At 40.1% G+C, this 17,015-nt stretch overlaps 2 protein-coding genes across 6 annotated transcripts in view; one reads left to right on the top strand and one right to left on the bottom strand.

Annotated features, from left to right (window-relative positions):
• The first annotated feature begins 223 nt into the window (after positions 1–223).
• fads2 (fatty acid desaturase 2) lies at positions 224–10,976 on the top strand. 2 transcript variants are annotated; one of them, XM_036534857.1, is made up of 13 exons: positions 224–380; positions 1,308–1,562; positions 3,721–3,831; positions 4,320–4,517; positions 6,161–6,262; positions 6,634–6,759; positions 7,095–7,155; positions 7,489–7,562; positions 7,690–7,787; positions 8,655–8,751; positions 9,709–9,788; positions 10,030–10,155; positions 10,479–10,976. In XM_036534857.1, the coding sequence occupies exons 2-13, from the start codon at positions 1,356–1,358 to the stop codon at positions 10,528–10,530; spliced, it is 1,332 nt and encodes a 443-aa protein (XP_036390750.1). In that variant the 5' UTR covers positions 224–380; positions 1,308–1,355; the 3' UTR covers positions 10,531–10,976. The 2 variants fall into 2 exon arrangements, with proteins under 2 accessions (XP_036390750.1, XP_036390749.1); XM_036534856.1 differs by having other exon boundaries at positions 7,489–7,565.
• A 4,621-nt stretch (positions 10,977–15,597) lies between these two features.
• eps8l2 (EPS8 like 2) overlaps positions 15,598–17,015 on the bottom strand; it is a 66,255-nt gene continuing 64,837 nt past the window's right edge. For all 4 annotated transcript variants that reach the window (XM_036535428.1, XM_036535427.1, XM_036535430.1 and 1 more), the window contains one exon: positions 15,598–16,967. In XM_036535428.1, coding sequence (XP_036391321.1) covers positions 16,890–16,967 — 78 coding nt within the window. In that variant the 3' untranslated portion in view covers positions 15,598–16,889. The remainder of the gene's footprint in view (positions 16,968–17,015) is intronic.

Below are 17,015 nucleotides of genomic sequence, written 5' to 3'. Positions count from 1 at the left end.
TTCGCCCCCTCGCCCCCCGCCCACCACCACATTCACACACGCACGCACGCATGCACAGACACATACACACTCCCGCTCTCCCTCCCTCCCTCACTCATTTTCGAAAGAGCAGCTCTGCACCAATTACGACTATGCCAGCCGCGCAGAAGATTACGCGGATTGGACCAGAAGCTCTCGAATGATCAGCTAGGAAATTAAGTACAGTGAACGGGTGAGGGAGTGACGGGAGAAAAAGAGGAAGAGAGAGAGAGAGAGAGGGAGAGAGAGAGAGAGAGAGGGAGAGAGAGAGAGAGAGAGAGAGAGAGAGAGATGATGATGTGATGATGAGACAAGTGCGGTATTAAGTGAGAATGACAGCGTGACAGATACAAAAAGAAAAGGTGAGTTTTTTGTTCGCCGATATATTCTTGTCTTCTATTGAGGAAATCAATCAAGTTCTGCTGTTAAGAAATATATTTTAACTTAAATAAACATCGATGAGAAGAAAAACAGATATCAGGTGAAAGAAGTAAGGAAAAGTAAACGACGCACAAGTGAATGAATGTCATATTTTCAAACTTTGTTATCGTTTCATGTGATAAAGTCATTATTATTATTGTCTATTGTCTGTCTACTGGACTGCGTATCCAGCTCTCGAGCTATGTGTCTATTTATCAGTTGATCCACATCCTAGCGATGTACTTAGCCCTTCTACCAAGGATACGACTATATGTTGTCCTCATTTACCTGAAGAAGACATGCACGGATAAAACATGATGAGCAACAAAACACGGAAGTTTAATTAAACATGCAGGTTTGAATTATTCATCCGAAATACAGCGACGTTACCTGAGGCTCGAGCGGGATTCTTTTACTGTATGCGGATCGTTTTACAGTTTATCATCCGCTGTGTGTAATTTATTTATGCCTTCATTATTACGCTCATTGGCTTGATTCCGAATATTACATTTCTCATAACTGAAGCCACAGTTACGGCCAATTGATTTATAGGTGCAACAGGTTTTCAAATTAAATGCCTAGTCTCTTTCTCTCGTCTCATTGTTTTGCTCTTCAGTGACTGCTCTTAAAGAATAAAATTGTAAGCAAATTTGTGCGTATTTTTCAACTGGTCTCCCGTCTGTGTTTAATAAGAATAATGACATTTTCTTTTTTACCCTGCTCGTGAGAAACGGAATTCGTGTTTTGGAAACCAGGGCATCGTCTTTTGTGGAACAACACACTGTCTGGGAAGTATTAATTAGGCTGGACATACTATTCTAATTCCAGTAACGCACCCGTTTCTCCCTTTTTCTCCTGAAATTGACAAGATCATAAAACCTAGAGGAAGAGAGACGAACACAGAGACAAGGGCAGAGATGGGAGGCGGAGGGAAACAGACAGAGCCCGAATCGAACGGCGAGCGAGGATGCAGTGTTTACACCTGGGAGGAGGTGCAGAGGCATAGCCATAGGGGCGACCAGTGGCTGGTGATTGACAGAAAGGTGTACAATGTCACTGACTGGGTCAAGAGGCACCCAGGCGGCATCCGACTCATCAGCCACTATGCTGGGGAGGACGCCACGGTAACCATGCAACCTTTTCATTAAGTTTCATCTTATTTATAACTCATTTCAAGATTCAAGTCTCTTGAGTGTGAACCGTGGAAACCACAATCAAACTCGACTGCTCATCAACGCTAGTATTGATAATCCATTTTATGGAACTGAAAATGTGAATTAGCTACAGTATCGTGAAATAAATCCGGTAGCCTACCTGTTAAGGCGGTAATAATGCCCAGCTACCGTTACAACGCGGGGATATACTGTACTGTGTTTGGTGAGGAAGCAGTACGCCTACAAGCATCATGAATAGAAACGTTTTGTCAGTGTTACCATATTGCAGCGCAGCCTAAAGCGGCATAAAACCTAGCAGTATGGAATTTCCAGGTGTACATTATTTCCTCAACTGTTACGCATGGATTCCTATATTCTAAAAGTGACAACAATGCTCATTCTGTAATCCACTTTTTGGGTCCCTTTGAATCACGATATGATGTGTTAGTGAGCGACAATATAAGCCATTGCAATGGCACAGGAAATCCTCACAATCTGCCAAATTAAAGATCAGACTGACATTTATCAAATTTCTTGTATCACATCTTCGTTTCCTCTGAGTTTAGTAGTGAAGACAAGTTATGATGTCTTATGCACACATTAAAACGTAGTGAGGTTTAGCACAAAGTACTATCTGTCAGAACTCAGGCAGGGACTCAAGCGCAGACAGAGAAAACTGGGCACACGGGTTTATTAAGTCCAGAGGGCAATCCAGAAACGAAGTCAAGGCAGGCAGAGTCAAAAAAAACCAGAGCAGACACAGCGACCGAAACCACAAGGCAGGAACGAGGAGCGAAGTCAGGAAAACAGGCAAGAAAACAGAACCGGCAGGCAGACACTACGAAAACGCAAACGGCGAGTAACGACACAGCGAACTGGGACAAACCAGCAACACAAGCAGGACTTGAATAGGGCAAGGCTGATGAGAAGACGGGATGCAGGTGAAGACAGTCAGGCAAACAGGGGGCGGCGACAGGGCGGAGAGCAGGGCAGGACTGGAACACAGGGAAAAATAAAAGCACATGGACAGGAAAAACAAAACAACCGGCTGAGACGCCGCAGTCCTGAAACTATCGTATATCAGATTTAAGTAAAAGTGAAAATGTGATCATGCATAATGTAAGACATTATAGAAGACATTACATATGGTGGCATCGTTTTATAGACAGAAGTGCTATTGTTCTGTTGAACTGTGCTGGAACTCACACTTCATAAAAAAGAAAATCCTTGGCCTTTTTCGTCAATCCGGGAGGCCGAAAGGCCACTAAAAGAAAGATGAGATGGAAGAGCTAATACCGTTAAATTCTAATCCATTGTGACATTTTTCTGTAGGTAGGTCTACAAACTTTCCTTGGGTACATAGCATGGGGAAAGCATAGTGCACAGGTCCGCTGTCGATTCGCAAATTGTCATTTAAATCGCCTTTGAAAATAAAACTAGCCTTGCGCTCCAAATGCTGCGTCTGTAGTTGATCTAACTGGGTCTATCTGGACATATGCCTATGCCTACACGATGTTTAGACAAGTCATTTCAAGCGGCTGTGTCCACATTACGGGAGAGAAGCCGCTTCAACGTTCTACAATGCCGGCACGCGGATTTCCAGTGTCCGCTACGTCTTCTCTGACTGCTTTTTCGCTTGACATTTTTAGTGCCGTATCTTTGACCGGTTGGATAGTTTGGTCTGTCTTATACATCTATAAATCCTACGCGAAACGCAGCAGGGACATTTATTTTGCTGTCTTTTTCGAGCATTTTGTCAAACTTGAATGTGGATTTTTCGTTTCACAGACATTTAAAATCTAAAATCATAGAGATTCAAAATTAAACGTAGAACATGTATATTGGCATCTTGCTAGGAATTTCAGTGTTTGAGAATGTGATTAGACATTAGGATGTTACATGTCAGGTTGACATGAATAATTTTTAAAATGAATTTTAACTGTTAAGTTAAATGTTCTATGAGTTGATGTTCTTCAGTGATAAATGAGTTGGAGATGTCTTCTAAATATGATGTGTGCAGGAGATATCCTCTACACATGTCGCTACTGAAAGTATTTTAAATAAACTCAGCAAGAAACCGAGAAACAACGATATACCATATGTGTCTGCCCTCTAATCTATGCCCCAGGACGCATTCGCTGCGTTTCATCCAGAGCCGGACTTTGTGCGCAAGTTTCTGAAGCCTCTTCTGATTGGAGAATTGGCACCCTCGGAGCCAAGCCAAGACCGACAGAAAAACGTGAGCTCCGTCTGTCGGTCTGTCATTAAAGCTCATTACTCAATTCACACTGAAATAATAATAAAAAACGTATTCATGTTGTAATTAAGATATGTTGTCTAGGGTTTGGTCGTCCTCGAAACAGTGCTAGAATATTTAGGGTGTACCCAAACTGACCCGAGAACATCAATGGCACAGCTAATATGATAATATGGCAGTCAAACAGAATCACAGAAATCATAGACGCTTCTGAATGATTGAGTGTCGGGATGACTCGTGTCACAGCTAAATATAGCAAAAAATCTTGTGATATCCAAGACAGGCAGGAACTGATGACCTATTGTTTCTACAAGTTTTCATTACAGTGCTGGGCGTGTCAGTCTTGTATGGATTATCACCATGTCAGGGATTATTCTGTTCATTGCTGTTATTTATGTTGTAATTAACAGTTTTTCCCTCTTCCTCTGTCCTCCTCTCCTCCTCTTCTCTCCCTTTCCCGCCATCCATAGGCTGCACTAGTACAGGCATTCCGCACCCTGCGTGAGGAAGTGGAAAGGGAGGGGTTATTTCAGACACAGCCCCTGTTCTTTTGTCTGCACTTGGGGCACATACTACTACTTGAGGCCTTGGCGTTGCTGCTGGTGTGGAACTGGGGAACAGGGTGGATTCCAACCCTGCTGTGTGCCATGATATTGGCCACTTCGCAGGTACAATGTCATTGCCATTATTGTCATCACCATCATCATCCTCACTCTTCATTTCCCCTTCTTCCTCCTGAAAGCATTGATATTATTGTTGCAGCAGAATTTTAGGGACAGAATTATTACAGTACTAGTAGCAGTGAAGGAAATGTAGTTGCTATAGGAATAGCAGCAGAATTTGAGGTAGATGAGGGACAGGAGATGAGTGTCAGGGAGCTGGAGGAAGGAGAGGGAGAGAGAGCAAGACAAACAGAGGAAGACAGAATGAAGGAGATGGAGGAAGAGAGAGAGAAGGAGAGAGAAAACTTTGTGTAAATTCCAGGAAGTCTCAAAAGATCCCAGAAAAACTTCCAAAGAACTGCAGGCCTCTCTAGCATCAGCTAAGATCAGTGTTCATGACTCAACAATAAGACAGAGACTGTGCAAAAATGGGCTTCATAGAAGAGTAGCAAGACAGAAAACACTGCTCACCAAGAAAAACATCAAAGCTCATCTCCCATTTGCTAAAAAGCAGCTGGATGATCCCCAAGAATTTTGGGATAGTATTCTATGTACAGATGAGTCAAAAGCGGAACTTTTTAGAGGGTATGTGTCTTCTTATATCTGGCATAAAGCAAATACAGCATTTCACTGTAAGAGCATACATACAGTGAAACATGGTGGTGACAGTGTGATTGTATGGGGATGTTTCCTGCCTTGGGACCTGGACAACTTGCTATAATTGAAGGAGGCATGAATTCTGCTATGTACCGGACAATTCTTAAGGAGAATGTTAGACCATCTATGCATCAGATGAAGCTAAGGCGTAATTGAGTGATGCAGCAGGACAATGATCCAAAACTGAAGCAAGCAAAAGAAGCACAGTCCACCTCTGAATGGCTCAAAAGAAGCAAAATTAAAGTTTTAGAGAGGTCTAGTCAAAGTCCTGCCCTGAATCCAATAGATATGATGTGGCAGGACCTGAGAATGGTCATTCATGCTTGAAAACCTACCAATCTGTGAGGGTTAAAGCAGTTCTGCAAAGAAGAGTGGGCCAAGATTCCTCCACAGAGATGTGCAAGGTTCATATCAAATTATAAGAAGTGTTTAGCCGCAGATATTGCTGCTAAGGGTGGTCCAACCAGATGTTAGGTTTAAGGGGGCATTTACTTTTTCACAGGAATGATATGGGTGTATGTTAACTATTTTTACTGAAGGAGAAAATTAACATTAAAATACTGCATTTTGTGTTTACTCAGGTTCCCTTTGTGCAATATTACATTTTGTTTGAAAATCTGAAACCATTCAGTGATCCAAATAGGCAATAATAGAGAAGGGGGCAAATACTTTTTAACACCACTGTACATGATTAAATACTGCATACCATAATGCAGTAATTGTCAATGTAATTGATACTTCCCTATTTGTTTTTTTATACTTTATTTGTCATGCCAGTAATGCTCCATTTAAACTTGGGGGGGGGGGGGGGGTGCAGTGACAGAATGAAAGAGAGGCAGGGAGAGAGGGAGGAAAAAGAACAAGCTGGGAAAGATACTGCTAGTGACTAGTGAATGACTCACTTGGTAACTGTGTCAAGTGCAGCTGTTAGTTGTTGCTGGTTACTTGTAACAGACAATATTGTGTAACATTCTGAAATGATCCTCCATCAGTCTCAGGCTGGATGGCTGCAACATGACTTTGGCCACCTATCTGTCTTCAAGAAATCCTGCTGGAACCATCTGCTGCATAAGTTTGTCATCGGACACCTTAAGGTACAGAGAAGGAGTGCATCAATACTACAGTGTGTCCTCTATTCATCCACCAATCATACATTTGCATTCACTTCCTTAGTAGATGCTTTTATCCAGAGCACTGTACACAGGTTAAAATTGTTACATATTATTGCTTTATACAGCTGGATATGTACTGAGGTAATGCTGGATAAAGCAGCTGTCCCAAGGATACAACAGCAGTGCCCCTAGTGGGAATCAAACCACCTTACAAGTCCTGCTCTGTACCACTGCACCACACTGCTCATTAAACCCCTGCATTCAATGCGAATCCAACTAGGCAGTGTAAATGCACTCACAGTCCAAATACACTCTCACATGCACTGCCTGTCTATCTGTCTGTCTGTCTCCAGGGTGCATCCGCTAACTGGTGGAACCATCGGCACTTCCAGCACCATGCAAAACCCAACATCTTTAGCAAAGACCCTGATGTAAACATGCTACACACCTTTGTACTGGGGAAGATCCAGCCCGTGGAGGTGTGGCCAAACACACACATGGATCAGGACATATTATCCATAACACTAATTAACACTAACACTAACATTGGAATTCTAAATGTGCACATGGGTATACACACACACACACACACACACACACACACACACACACACACACACACACACACACACAAAAGCCATTCCAGATCCACTGATGCACAGTGAAACTGCAAACAATTTGAACAAGCACTCTGAAACACTGTTACAGAGAGCTACATAGACACAGACACCAATGCACTTAGACTCCACTGTGGTCAGTAGTAGAAATTACTGCTAATTACATGTCGCTGTCTGTCTGTCCCTCCTCCTTTCAGTACGGGATAAAGAAGTTGAAGTATCTGCCATACCATCACCAGCATCAGTACTTCTTCTTCAGTAAGTATCTCATTCCTCTAACTATTTTATTGTTTAGGACCAGGACCTATACTGCTTTGGTCTGCTCTTTGCCGAGTCTAGCTCAGAAAGTGGCCATCAGCCCATAATATGCAAATCAAAGCACATTGGTTAGGTGGCGGACAATGCATAATATGCAGGCCAGAGGGCATTAATCAGGGATACATGATACAGAAAAGTATTTTTAAACCGAAACAGCACAGCATGATAGTCAACAAAAGATTTGTATTTGTAGTACTGTCTATATAAATGTGTGTAAGATAATATGTGTTGATTTTATGGGCTCCCTCTCTCTCCTTTCCATTCTTCCCTCAGTTGGACCCCCCATGCTTATTCCAGTGTATTTCCACATCCAGATCATGCACACCATGTTCTCTCGGCGTGACTGGGTAGTGAGTAGTCATCATTGGAGTAGATATCTCATAGATTAATTCAGTGAGCCACAGTAGATATGAGGACAGTTGTGTTAACGCTGTTACCATTTTCACCTGCTCCCTCCTGCTCTCTCTACCACAGGATCTTGCGTGGTCAATGACCTACTACCTGCGGTACTTCTGTTGCTATGTCCCATTTTATGGCTTTTTCGGGTCCATGATGCTCATCAGCTTTGTGAGGTAGTGGAGAGCAGGCATCCCGGATGCCATTTTCACACCATGCATAAACACCAAAACAGGAAATGCACAGAGTAATTCTCTGAGAATAATCACAAATATTTTATTTTACATGTGGTATTTGGAGCTTACTTCATGAAATCTTGAAATCATTTATACATAATTAAGCCCACAAAGCAGCAATGTAATGACAGTATGATACACCACCATGAAATAAGTGACTGTACCAATAGCTACCTTCTATTTTTGCATGCCTCTCTTCAAGTGAACTGCTGCCAGTGATTTTTTTAACCTACGTCACATGAAAGGATATTTATACCTGCATGCATGCCACCTTTCTTTTTGTAATCCTGAATAGATTGATGTGTGATTGGATTCTACCTTCCACTCTTACATTTAATATTTTGCAGCCATTAAGAATTTTTTTTGTATTTTTTCCATATTGTTTTCACATATGTCCACAGTTGTTGCCTGCTGTGTTTACTGTGTTTTGGGATGTGCATGCCGCTAACTGCTACAACAGGGCATTTGGTTACAGTGGCAATGCAATAACTTGATTCACATAACTACTCTTAGGACTTATACAAGCTATTCTCTCACATATACAAAGTACATGTTCATGCTGTCTGCGGAACATTAGTAGCTGTGAACTCACGCTGATACAATCAGTAATAGCCACAGACTCACTCTCAAGCTGTGTTATGCATTCCCACCCTGGTAGAATTTACATGCTAATACAAGATAGTATGTTACAAACCAGTGGTTTCTCTGTAAGTCCTTTGCCATTACTAAGAGTTGAGTGAGATGACACTGCTCAGGCACTCCATCACATGTATTGATGTGATGGAGCTGTATTGTTCCCTGGGGCAGGTTTCTGGAAAGCCACTGGTTTGTGTGGGTCACCCAGATGAACCACATCCCCATGGATATTGATCATGAGAAGCACCAGGATTGGCTGACCATGCAGGTATCTCACCACCGAACTGCCAATCCCCTAGAGATATGACCAGTCAGTCATACTTATGAGGGCCACCTCAACGGTCCATGTGCACTGTCCCTGAAATTTATTTTATTTCATAAGTACTTTCTTAGGCACAGATGCATATAAACAATGCATAAATACTAAAAACCACAATCCAATCCAATGCAATGCATTGCAGCATTTATAGCTCATGCTACTTTCCAAAGTTCATCCATAGATGGGCTTTTCAGAATAGGTATAACATAATTATCATATAAAACATAATTTTTTATGTTATTAATTATTAATTATATTATATTGTTTGTAAATATAATTATAATTATAAACAACAGTATTAACGGTAAAATATGGCATGGGGGGGGCAAAGAGACAAAATCAAGGGAAACTGACAAATCCTAGAACAGTGGGAACATGGGAACAGTCAAGGGCATGAATAAGGGTTTAGTCATGATCTAGATTCCACTCACTTTCCTTTATTCCTTGTTTGCAATTATACTTTATAATAAGAAAGACATATTACCAAGTACCATTGTTTGGTTACACAATAAATACCATGTGACTTGTATACTTACAAAGTAACTAAAACTGAATAGGAGTTTGAGGGTTGAGTTATGAACACAATGAACTGTTCCTTGTTCCCTTGCCCGAAAGTAAGCCATGGCTTCACCCTAACTCCAATCCCAGCTGAAACAAAACTAACCTAGGTGTGTTTTGGCACATGTCAATTGCTTTATTAGTCTCAGACAGTTAGGCATGACTCCTTGTGGTGATAATCATTTTGTTTTTGGTAGTTTCTTTTTTCATTGCAAAAATTTAGTGGTTAGTTGTTTGTCCAATGAGGAACAGTGAGTGCAGGGAAAAGACATGCGGTTTCCTTAGAAAGAAGCCACTGTCCAAAAGTCCATCAATAAGTACATCCCCCTGTCCTTCTCACCCCTTCAGCTGAATGCTACATGCAACATTGAGCAGTCATTCTTTAATGACTGGTTCAGTGGACACCTCAACTTCCAGATTGAACACCAGTAAGTGGAGCATGAATTTGCTGAGCAGAAGCTTATTCTTACACTGGAACTTATTGTACATACATTGGTTTTTTATCAGCATGCATATCATAGCAGGCATATTACATACCTTAGCGTTTTACTGCTTTCACATTCTGTTTTACAAATACATTTACTTGGAGATATTGAGGTGAATTTCTTGCTCAGAATATGAGCTCATAGTAGGCAGAGCCTGTCTGAAGCCCTTTTCCCACTTGCCCAGCCTGTTTCCCACAATGCCTCGACACAACTACTGGCGCGCAGCCCCACTCGTGCGCGCTGTGTGTGAGAAGCATGGAGTCCCCTACCAGGTCAAGACCCTGTGGCAAGGCTTCTGTGATGTTGTGGGGTAAGTACATATGCATGCACGCACACTCACACTTTGTCTGAACATTGTTTTATCTTTTCATATCCATTCTAAGTTAGCATCACATTTTTTTGAGTTCCTGTTGAAATGACATCTGTATTGAGACTGCACCTCAGCTGAACACCCTCCGTCAAGTCGTATGTCAGTTACCTACAAGTGAGAATGATTGCTTCCAGCCGGCAGCAGAATTAGCAAGAAGCAGCTGTTAACTTGTTACTCACACACACTCAAGGCACTCATGCGAAACACTTTTTCCTTCCTCCGTGTTGATTGTGGTGACATCTCTCTCCGTCTTTCTTTTGTAGTTCTCTGAAGGAGTCTGGTGAACTGTGGCTGGATGCATACCTACATAAGTAAACGTCGCCATCACTACCCCCACCCCAGATTTTCTCCCTACACCAGCCAGTCTTAGCTGTATCCAATCATCAATGCCAACGCCCCCCCCCCCCACTCTTCCAATCAGATTACGTCCATGAAGTGCTCATGTGACCCAGGTTTGGACAATACATGTGCCTGATGTGTTAAAACAGCTTGACCAGTCAGAGCATCCCTTGTGGTGGTATGGCCTGTGGTTAAGCAGAGGGCTTTTCTCAAAGGTGCTATGAATTATTAGGACCACAAGGATAGGAGGGGACTTAAGGCCTACCTCTTATACCAGGGTTACTTACTAAAAATACTAAAAATCTTTTTTTAAATGGTTATTGAATAAAAACAATCACATTTTCATATCACTGTATTCACAGGGTTTTATAGTTTTCCACACCTAAAATAGCAACAAATTGATGGCTAGGTTACAATGAAATCTTAATAATTTATAAAAAATAAAACGTACAGCTTTATATACTTACAATTTAGTGTGTCAACTATATGTTTTGCTGAGTAGCCAGTTTCTCCTTTTCACATTTGACATTTTTGGCTAAAAAGACAATTGAAGACAAATTCTACATACTGTTGCTCAGACCTTTCATACATAGAGTACCTGTACAATGACAAGAGCATAACTGAGCTACAGCTGCTCCTGCAAACTAATTCTATCAAGAAACAAAGAGAGTTGCGCTCTTCATTGAAAATACTGCCGTCCCTAACCATTATATGGCCTCTACTCAAAACTAAAAGAAATAAATGCCAGCAGCTAATGTATTTTCCTTCAAAGAATTTAACATTACTGAGAGAAGCATTTCACAATGACCGATTAATGTCAAGATGCTAAAGAGGAAGGTTCCTATCAATCTGGATCAAACTGCAAATATCTACAAAGATAATCATAAAAAACAGCTGGAAGGTTCCTTTTTTTGCTTTTTACATTATTTTGGGTCATCTCAGCTGGAGCTGTGTGATTAAGGCTGTCTCACCCATTAAAACTTGCTCTAATCTCACAAGAGAGATAAACAACCCTGCAACTCTGTCTGGAAAAATGTAGCATTAGCGATATTGATATCAGATAAAAATGTATGTTAACAATAGGATTTATAATCCTGTTTTTATACATGGAAAGAAGTCTATAGCCTACCTCCTCTACCATGCCACCTTTTGTGAGAGTGGAATTTAGTGTTTGTTTTGACTATTCACTTCAAAATGTAATGATAATATTCATTTTCAGTGCCTGCTTGTGGGTACAAAATACTTACCATGCCTCACAATGTATGTTAATATATACATTGTATTATGTATGACAATATAAGGTTTACACCAGTGAACAAGACATTGTAAACTCCTGGTCTTAGAGCTTTCTGATTCAGAACCAGGTTCAGCAGGAGTTTATGGGTGTAGGTGGAGCCATGATGTCATAATAGCAACACTGACTTCATTGCGTTATGAGGTTGTCCCAGAAACCACACTTACTTAATATTTACATGTCATCACCTCTTATTAGCAGTTAAATCAATGTTTAATCATTGGTCCTCACATCTATCAAATACAGTTTCTGAGGGAGGATAGAGGAATTCTCAGTTATTTCCATGTGAAATCAGCATGCATAATAATGGTGTTCAAATTAGCATCCTTGCATCTGGCAGCAGTCAACTTTTGTCCTTCACTTTGGTTCAAATAAATGCATTACCATTTGCTTTCTAAACAGTTTGGTGAGTTCAGCAATCACTGAAAATAAATGAGATAACTGGTGTTTATATTGGGGAAAAAGGAAAAACATGCGCTTATTTGTAAGCTGTAAGGAAATGTTGATTGAATCCAGGGCCTGTTCATGAATCAGGTGTGCAAAGTTTGTGTAGTGGTTTTAGTAAGAGTCTGAGAAAACAAAATTGCTCTTGGCTGTACTGTATTCATCTTTGATTGTTAAACATGATAATAAAAAAGGATGTGGGAATGGTAAAAACACTATGAGTGTGGATCAGAGAGATGGCACCCCATAAATACTTATATGTTGGGTTCACCTCTGCTTGGCAGGTGAGTGTGCATTAATTCATCACAGTGAGAATGGGTGGAGTTTTCCAGGATGGGCAGGTTATTCCCTTACTGTGTGACTGGACAATATAGATGTGGGAGGACCACCAACAACCCACCTGAGACAAAGATTGACAGTCATGTGGAAGTCTGTGAATCTTCAGCGGGTCTGAGAAGGTGCTGGGAGGTTGCAGAAGGTACTCATTAAATTGAATGGGAGCTACATTCAGACAATATAATTTTGCACAGGGAAGATCAAAACCAAAATACAGATCAAAAAGAGGCCACTGCATGCTGGGAAAAATGAGACTCCACAGGTGGTGAATGGTATACTCTCTCTTCCTAAAACCTCCTTCTCACAAGCCTGGGCAAAGATTGAACTTGTCATGCTGCCTTAATTGGTACAATTAGATCCGGTTCAGGTGGATAAACAAGCATAGTGCATTGGGACTTCCCAAGCTGGGAAACACCTGAAGTGGAAGTTACAGTCCTCCTGTCTGCAGTCTGCAGAATTCTAGCTGGTCCCCATTGGGTCATGCATTTCTGTAACAATGGGAAGTCCCTGTGTCCATATTGGCATTAAAATGGTCAGTAACATCATCAACTCCTTGCTTTGTAAAACAGGATTGAAAACTTTTGTTTCTTGTTTCTCAAGTTTGTTACCTTTGGAATATGAATGGCTGGAATAAATGGCAGAGGAGTTTTTCTTTTTCTCAATGCTGTGAGTCTTTAAGTGAGGTCCAGGAGCAATTTTTAGAGGATCACTTCATCTCATTATCATCACAGAACTGCACTGACAGCATATTTTCCAGGATATGTGGCATCTTTCTGCTAAAAAGGATTTTTTACTTAAAATCAGCACATAGTTGCTTTCATGTTTTAATGGAAAATTTTTGGTGTATATGTGTAAATAAGAGAATTCAATATGGTGTTTCACATCAGATAAAATAAAACAATCATTGCAATATCAAAAAATTCGGTTAGACAGTGTTTTTAAATATTTCAGTTGAATAGAATTAATAATAAAATATTGCATATGACGGTAATTGCATTGATGGTAACCTAGGCTCTGAGAGCAAACGTCCCCAGGGGTCTAAAACATCCGAATAGTAATTCACAGTAAGTGGACGAGGCCAAATAGGAAGTAAACAATGCTGGGCAGGAAGTGAGGGGGGCTGGAACAATGTACTTCTCACACCCCCCCAGTCCAGTGTCGAAGCCTCACCTTTCCTTAAATTTGTCAGTGCAGGTAGCCCAAGTGTGGCATAATCCAATTATCTCTCTGCTGAACAGTTCCTATGAACAATCCTCTTACAGGCCTACAAACCAACATACAGACCGATTTAATTTGTCCGTTAAACTGATACAAACCAACTGAATATTACAATGAAAAATCTCTGTCTTCACCACTACGTGACACTGCTGCTCCTTGCCACTGTTGTCAATTTCCTTCAAAAAGCCTCCTTCAAGGAAAATCAGTTACTGAAATGTGAGTAACATTCTAAGGCCTCTGAATTGGTCATGCCTATTTAAAAATATGATGTACTGTACTACCTTATTACTTTGGTATTATTGCCTGTATTCATGTGTATATAGTAATGATGACTTGTATGTAATAGTGTATGTAAATATGTATGTAATATGAATGCATTCTTTCTCTGAAATACTTTATGCTTGTAACAACACAAGTTTAGCATTTGTTGTGATAATGGGTGCTTCACCACATTTGCACTGAAGGAATCATGCAGAGTCCACCCCAACAGCCTGTCTGGTCTTTACTGATAAGGCTGGCTGCTGTTCCACAACAGTTCTCAGACTGGAACATGGCACACAAGACATTTACACCGAATCAATAAAATGGTGCAATATCTGAGTATACAACCATCCATGCTTTCTGTGAAAAAAATTAATTATGTCTAGTGGTTATCAAAGTGGCTATAAAATACTAATATTATAAACATAAGAATAAATATTTGATGACCGAGTGATTTAGTCATGCAATCTACAAAAATCTAAATCAGCCCTGCAGTTAATTGAGCAGCTAGTAAGGGGAATACAATCATATAAACAGCGACTTATTTCTGAAATGGGCATTTCTGTAGGAGAGAGTTTCTAGATGGAGACATTGACCAGGTATTGTACAGCCACTGCACAAAGAAGAAAACCTATTTGAAAAAGCTAGCTTGGCATTGGCATTAATGACATTAACACAGCAAAACACGTAGCAAGCATATAACTGTTTTTGTTGCTTTGTTGATGTTATCATTTTTCATTATGAAGTGATATTTTTGCTTTTAACTGTGTTCTGTTTAACATGTGAATCTCAACACATTTCCATGTCAGTATTTTCTGATATTTTGGAGAAATTTATCATCAAAATCTGTTTTCAAGGCATCATCAACAACAAATATATTTGGTCTCAAAATGACATGTTTTCTGTAAATTATTAAAATTGGCACTCATCTGTCACCATGGACTTTTTACTTTTAATGATGATAACATCAAATTGACTTTATTCACACAGGCGGGGAATTTCTGTCATTGACTTCTACTTGCGCTCAAGTTAATCCAAGTTAACATAGTGGGTCAAAACGTGTGACCTGGCAAGCACAACCAAAGGTTGTGGAACACAAGTCCCTGGCACTGTTCACTTCCTTTATTGGGATGAATATGAGAGAGACTCAGCCCATTGTTAAGGCTTTTCAAGTCAAAAGAGAATCCATTGTGGCAAACTTGCTCTAAAGAAATAAAAACATGGACGAAAAATTATTTACTTCTAAAACTATTTACATCTTCATCTGGTGATAATTTGGAGCATTTAAAACAACAACTATCTTCATTTTCTTCATTCAATAAGCCTCATTAATATTTTATTAATATGTGATCCAGCTTGTTTACATGATTCAATTGTGGTTTTAACTTGACTTCCAAGGTGTTCCTACTCTCCAAATTAAAGGCAAAATTAATGACACAAAACACATACACCACAAACCTGACACAAAACAACCTGTTTGACATTGCGTCCATTTATTAAGCCTTCTCAGACCACATCCATCAAAGCTGTGCCTAAACCATGCTACATGATTCTGTATATTGTTTAATAACTACAGATGAATATTTACACATGGTGAGTCATGAAACTTTCTTCCTTAATTTTTTTTGCCATTATGTACCATCATCCTGATGCAGTGTATTGAGCTGTTTACATGGCAATTTGGAAAGAGCAGGAACACAATGTACTATCACAGACCACTGTTTTGTGCACTGGCATGCCAGGCAGTCACTCTTACATACTCACAGCTGCAGTCTCCAGCAATGTTCAAAGGAGATCTCCAAGCCATGAAAACTGATAATAATTACTATCTGGCTGTATCAGCCATGATACATCATTTTACACAATAAAATAGGGCAGATAAACATGCCAGAGCATATTGTGATCTAATGCAACTCTAAGACAGATGGGAATGAAAAGATTAAATTGTCACATTCAAGTGCAACAGACTGATTTTACACACAACCAATAGTAAGAGTAAATCGAACGTATTGAAATATGACAATTTGTGATCGCCTTTCAACCTGTGGCAGAGAGAGAGGTCATTACTGGATGTGTAATTACTTGGGTTTAATGTAATAGAAACAGAAAACCTCATGAAAACTGCAGGAAAGTTCAATGCTCAGAGTGCAGAAATATGGTTTAACTTCACAACCAATGTGCACCTCACTTTAATGTGAATGTCAGCACGGTAAGCCAAGCCTTTTCTGAGCATCTACAAATAACTCTAATCTTTCTCATTTTGAAAGAATGTGAATTTCAATGTAATCAAATGTGATCATTTGCATGTGTCAGCTTGTAAGGCAGTTCAATGATATTTACCTCAAACCCCTTACCTTGTATGCAGAAACACTAAATCTAATTTTATCTCATTGTTACAGCTTCTCCTGATATCCCAGGTGGATAATGGTAAGCATATGCAGAGATACACATTTTCACATGCACGTATATGTTCACTTACATATTTGTAAAAAGTTCATTTGGACATACAGATATATAGCAGGAGATGGAAAGAGAATCAATTACATAATGAACTACACAAACAATAAAAACAAAGTGAAATAAATATACAATTAAAAAACATTATATAACATTTGGTGTACATCCTTATTATATGATGCATTCTGTCGTAAACAGGGATGGAAGAGATGGGGAAATATGAGGTGATTGGGGGGTCATATCATTCAGATGGCATTATTCAGTCACTGTGAGTGACATAGCCCAACAGGGGACAATCCTGATGTGAGTGACAGAGTTGGAGAGCTCAGTCTGCGGAAAAGGAGCTAATCTTCTCCTGCCTCTTCTTCATGATCTCCTGGAGCTCTGAGTCACCGCAACTTCTCTTTAAATGACAGAGACAGTTTGAATCTGATTAAAACTGACCAGACGC

This window comes from Megalops cyprinoides, chromosome 8 (assembly GCF_013368585.1).
Source record: "Megalops cyprinoides isolate fMegCyp1 chromosome 8, fMegCyp1.pri, whole genome shotgun sequence".
NCBI lineage: Eukaryota > Metazoa > Chordata > Actinopteri > Elopiformes > Megalopidae > Megalops > Megalops cyprinoides.
This window is presented reverse-complemented; position numbering and strand designations above follow the sequence as displayed.

What these genes read in the sequence shown, in the direction of transcription:
- fads2 (XM_036534856.1), top strand. Translation starts at nt 1,356, where the DNA reads ATGGGAGGCGGAGGGAAACAGACAGAGCCCGAATCGAACGGCGAGCGA. An exon ending in TGATATTGGCCACTTCGCAG is followed by an intron (nt 4,518 to 6,160) that starts GTACAATGTCAT and finishes ATCCTCCATCAG; the next exon opens with TCTCAGGCTGGATGGCTGCA. An exon ending in TTGTCATCGGACACCTTAAG is followed by an intron (nt 6,263 to 6,633) that starts GTACAGAGAAGG and finishes GTCTGTCTCCAG; the next exon opens with GGTGCATCCGCTAACTGGTG.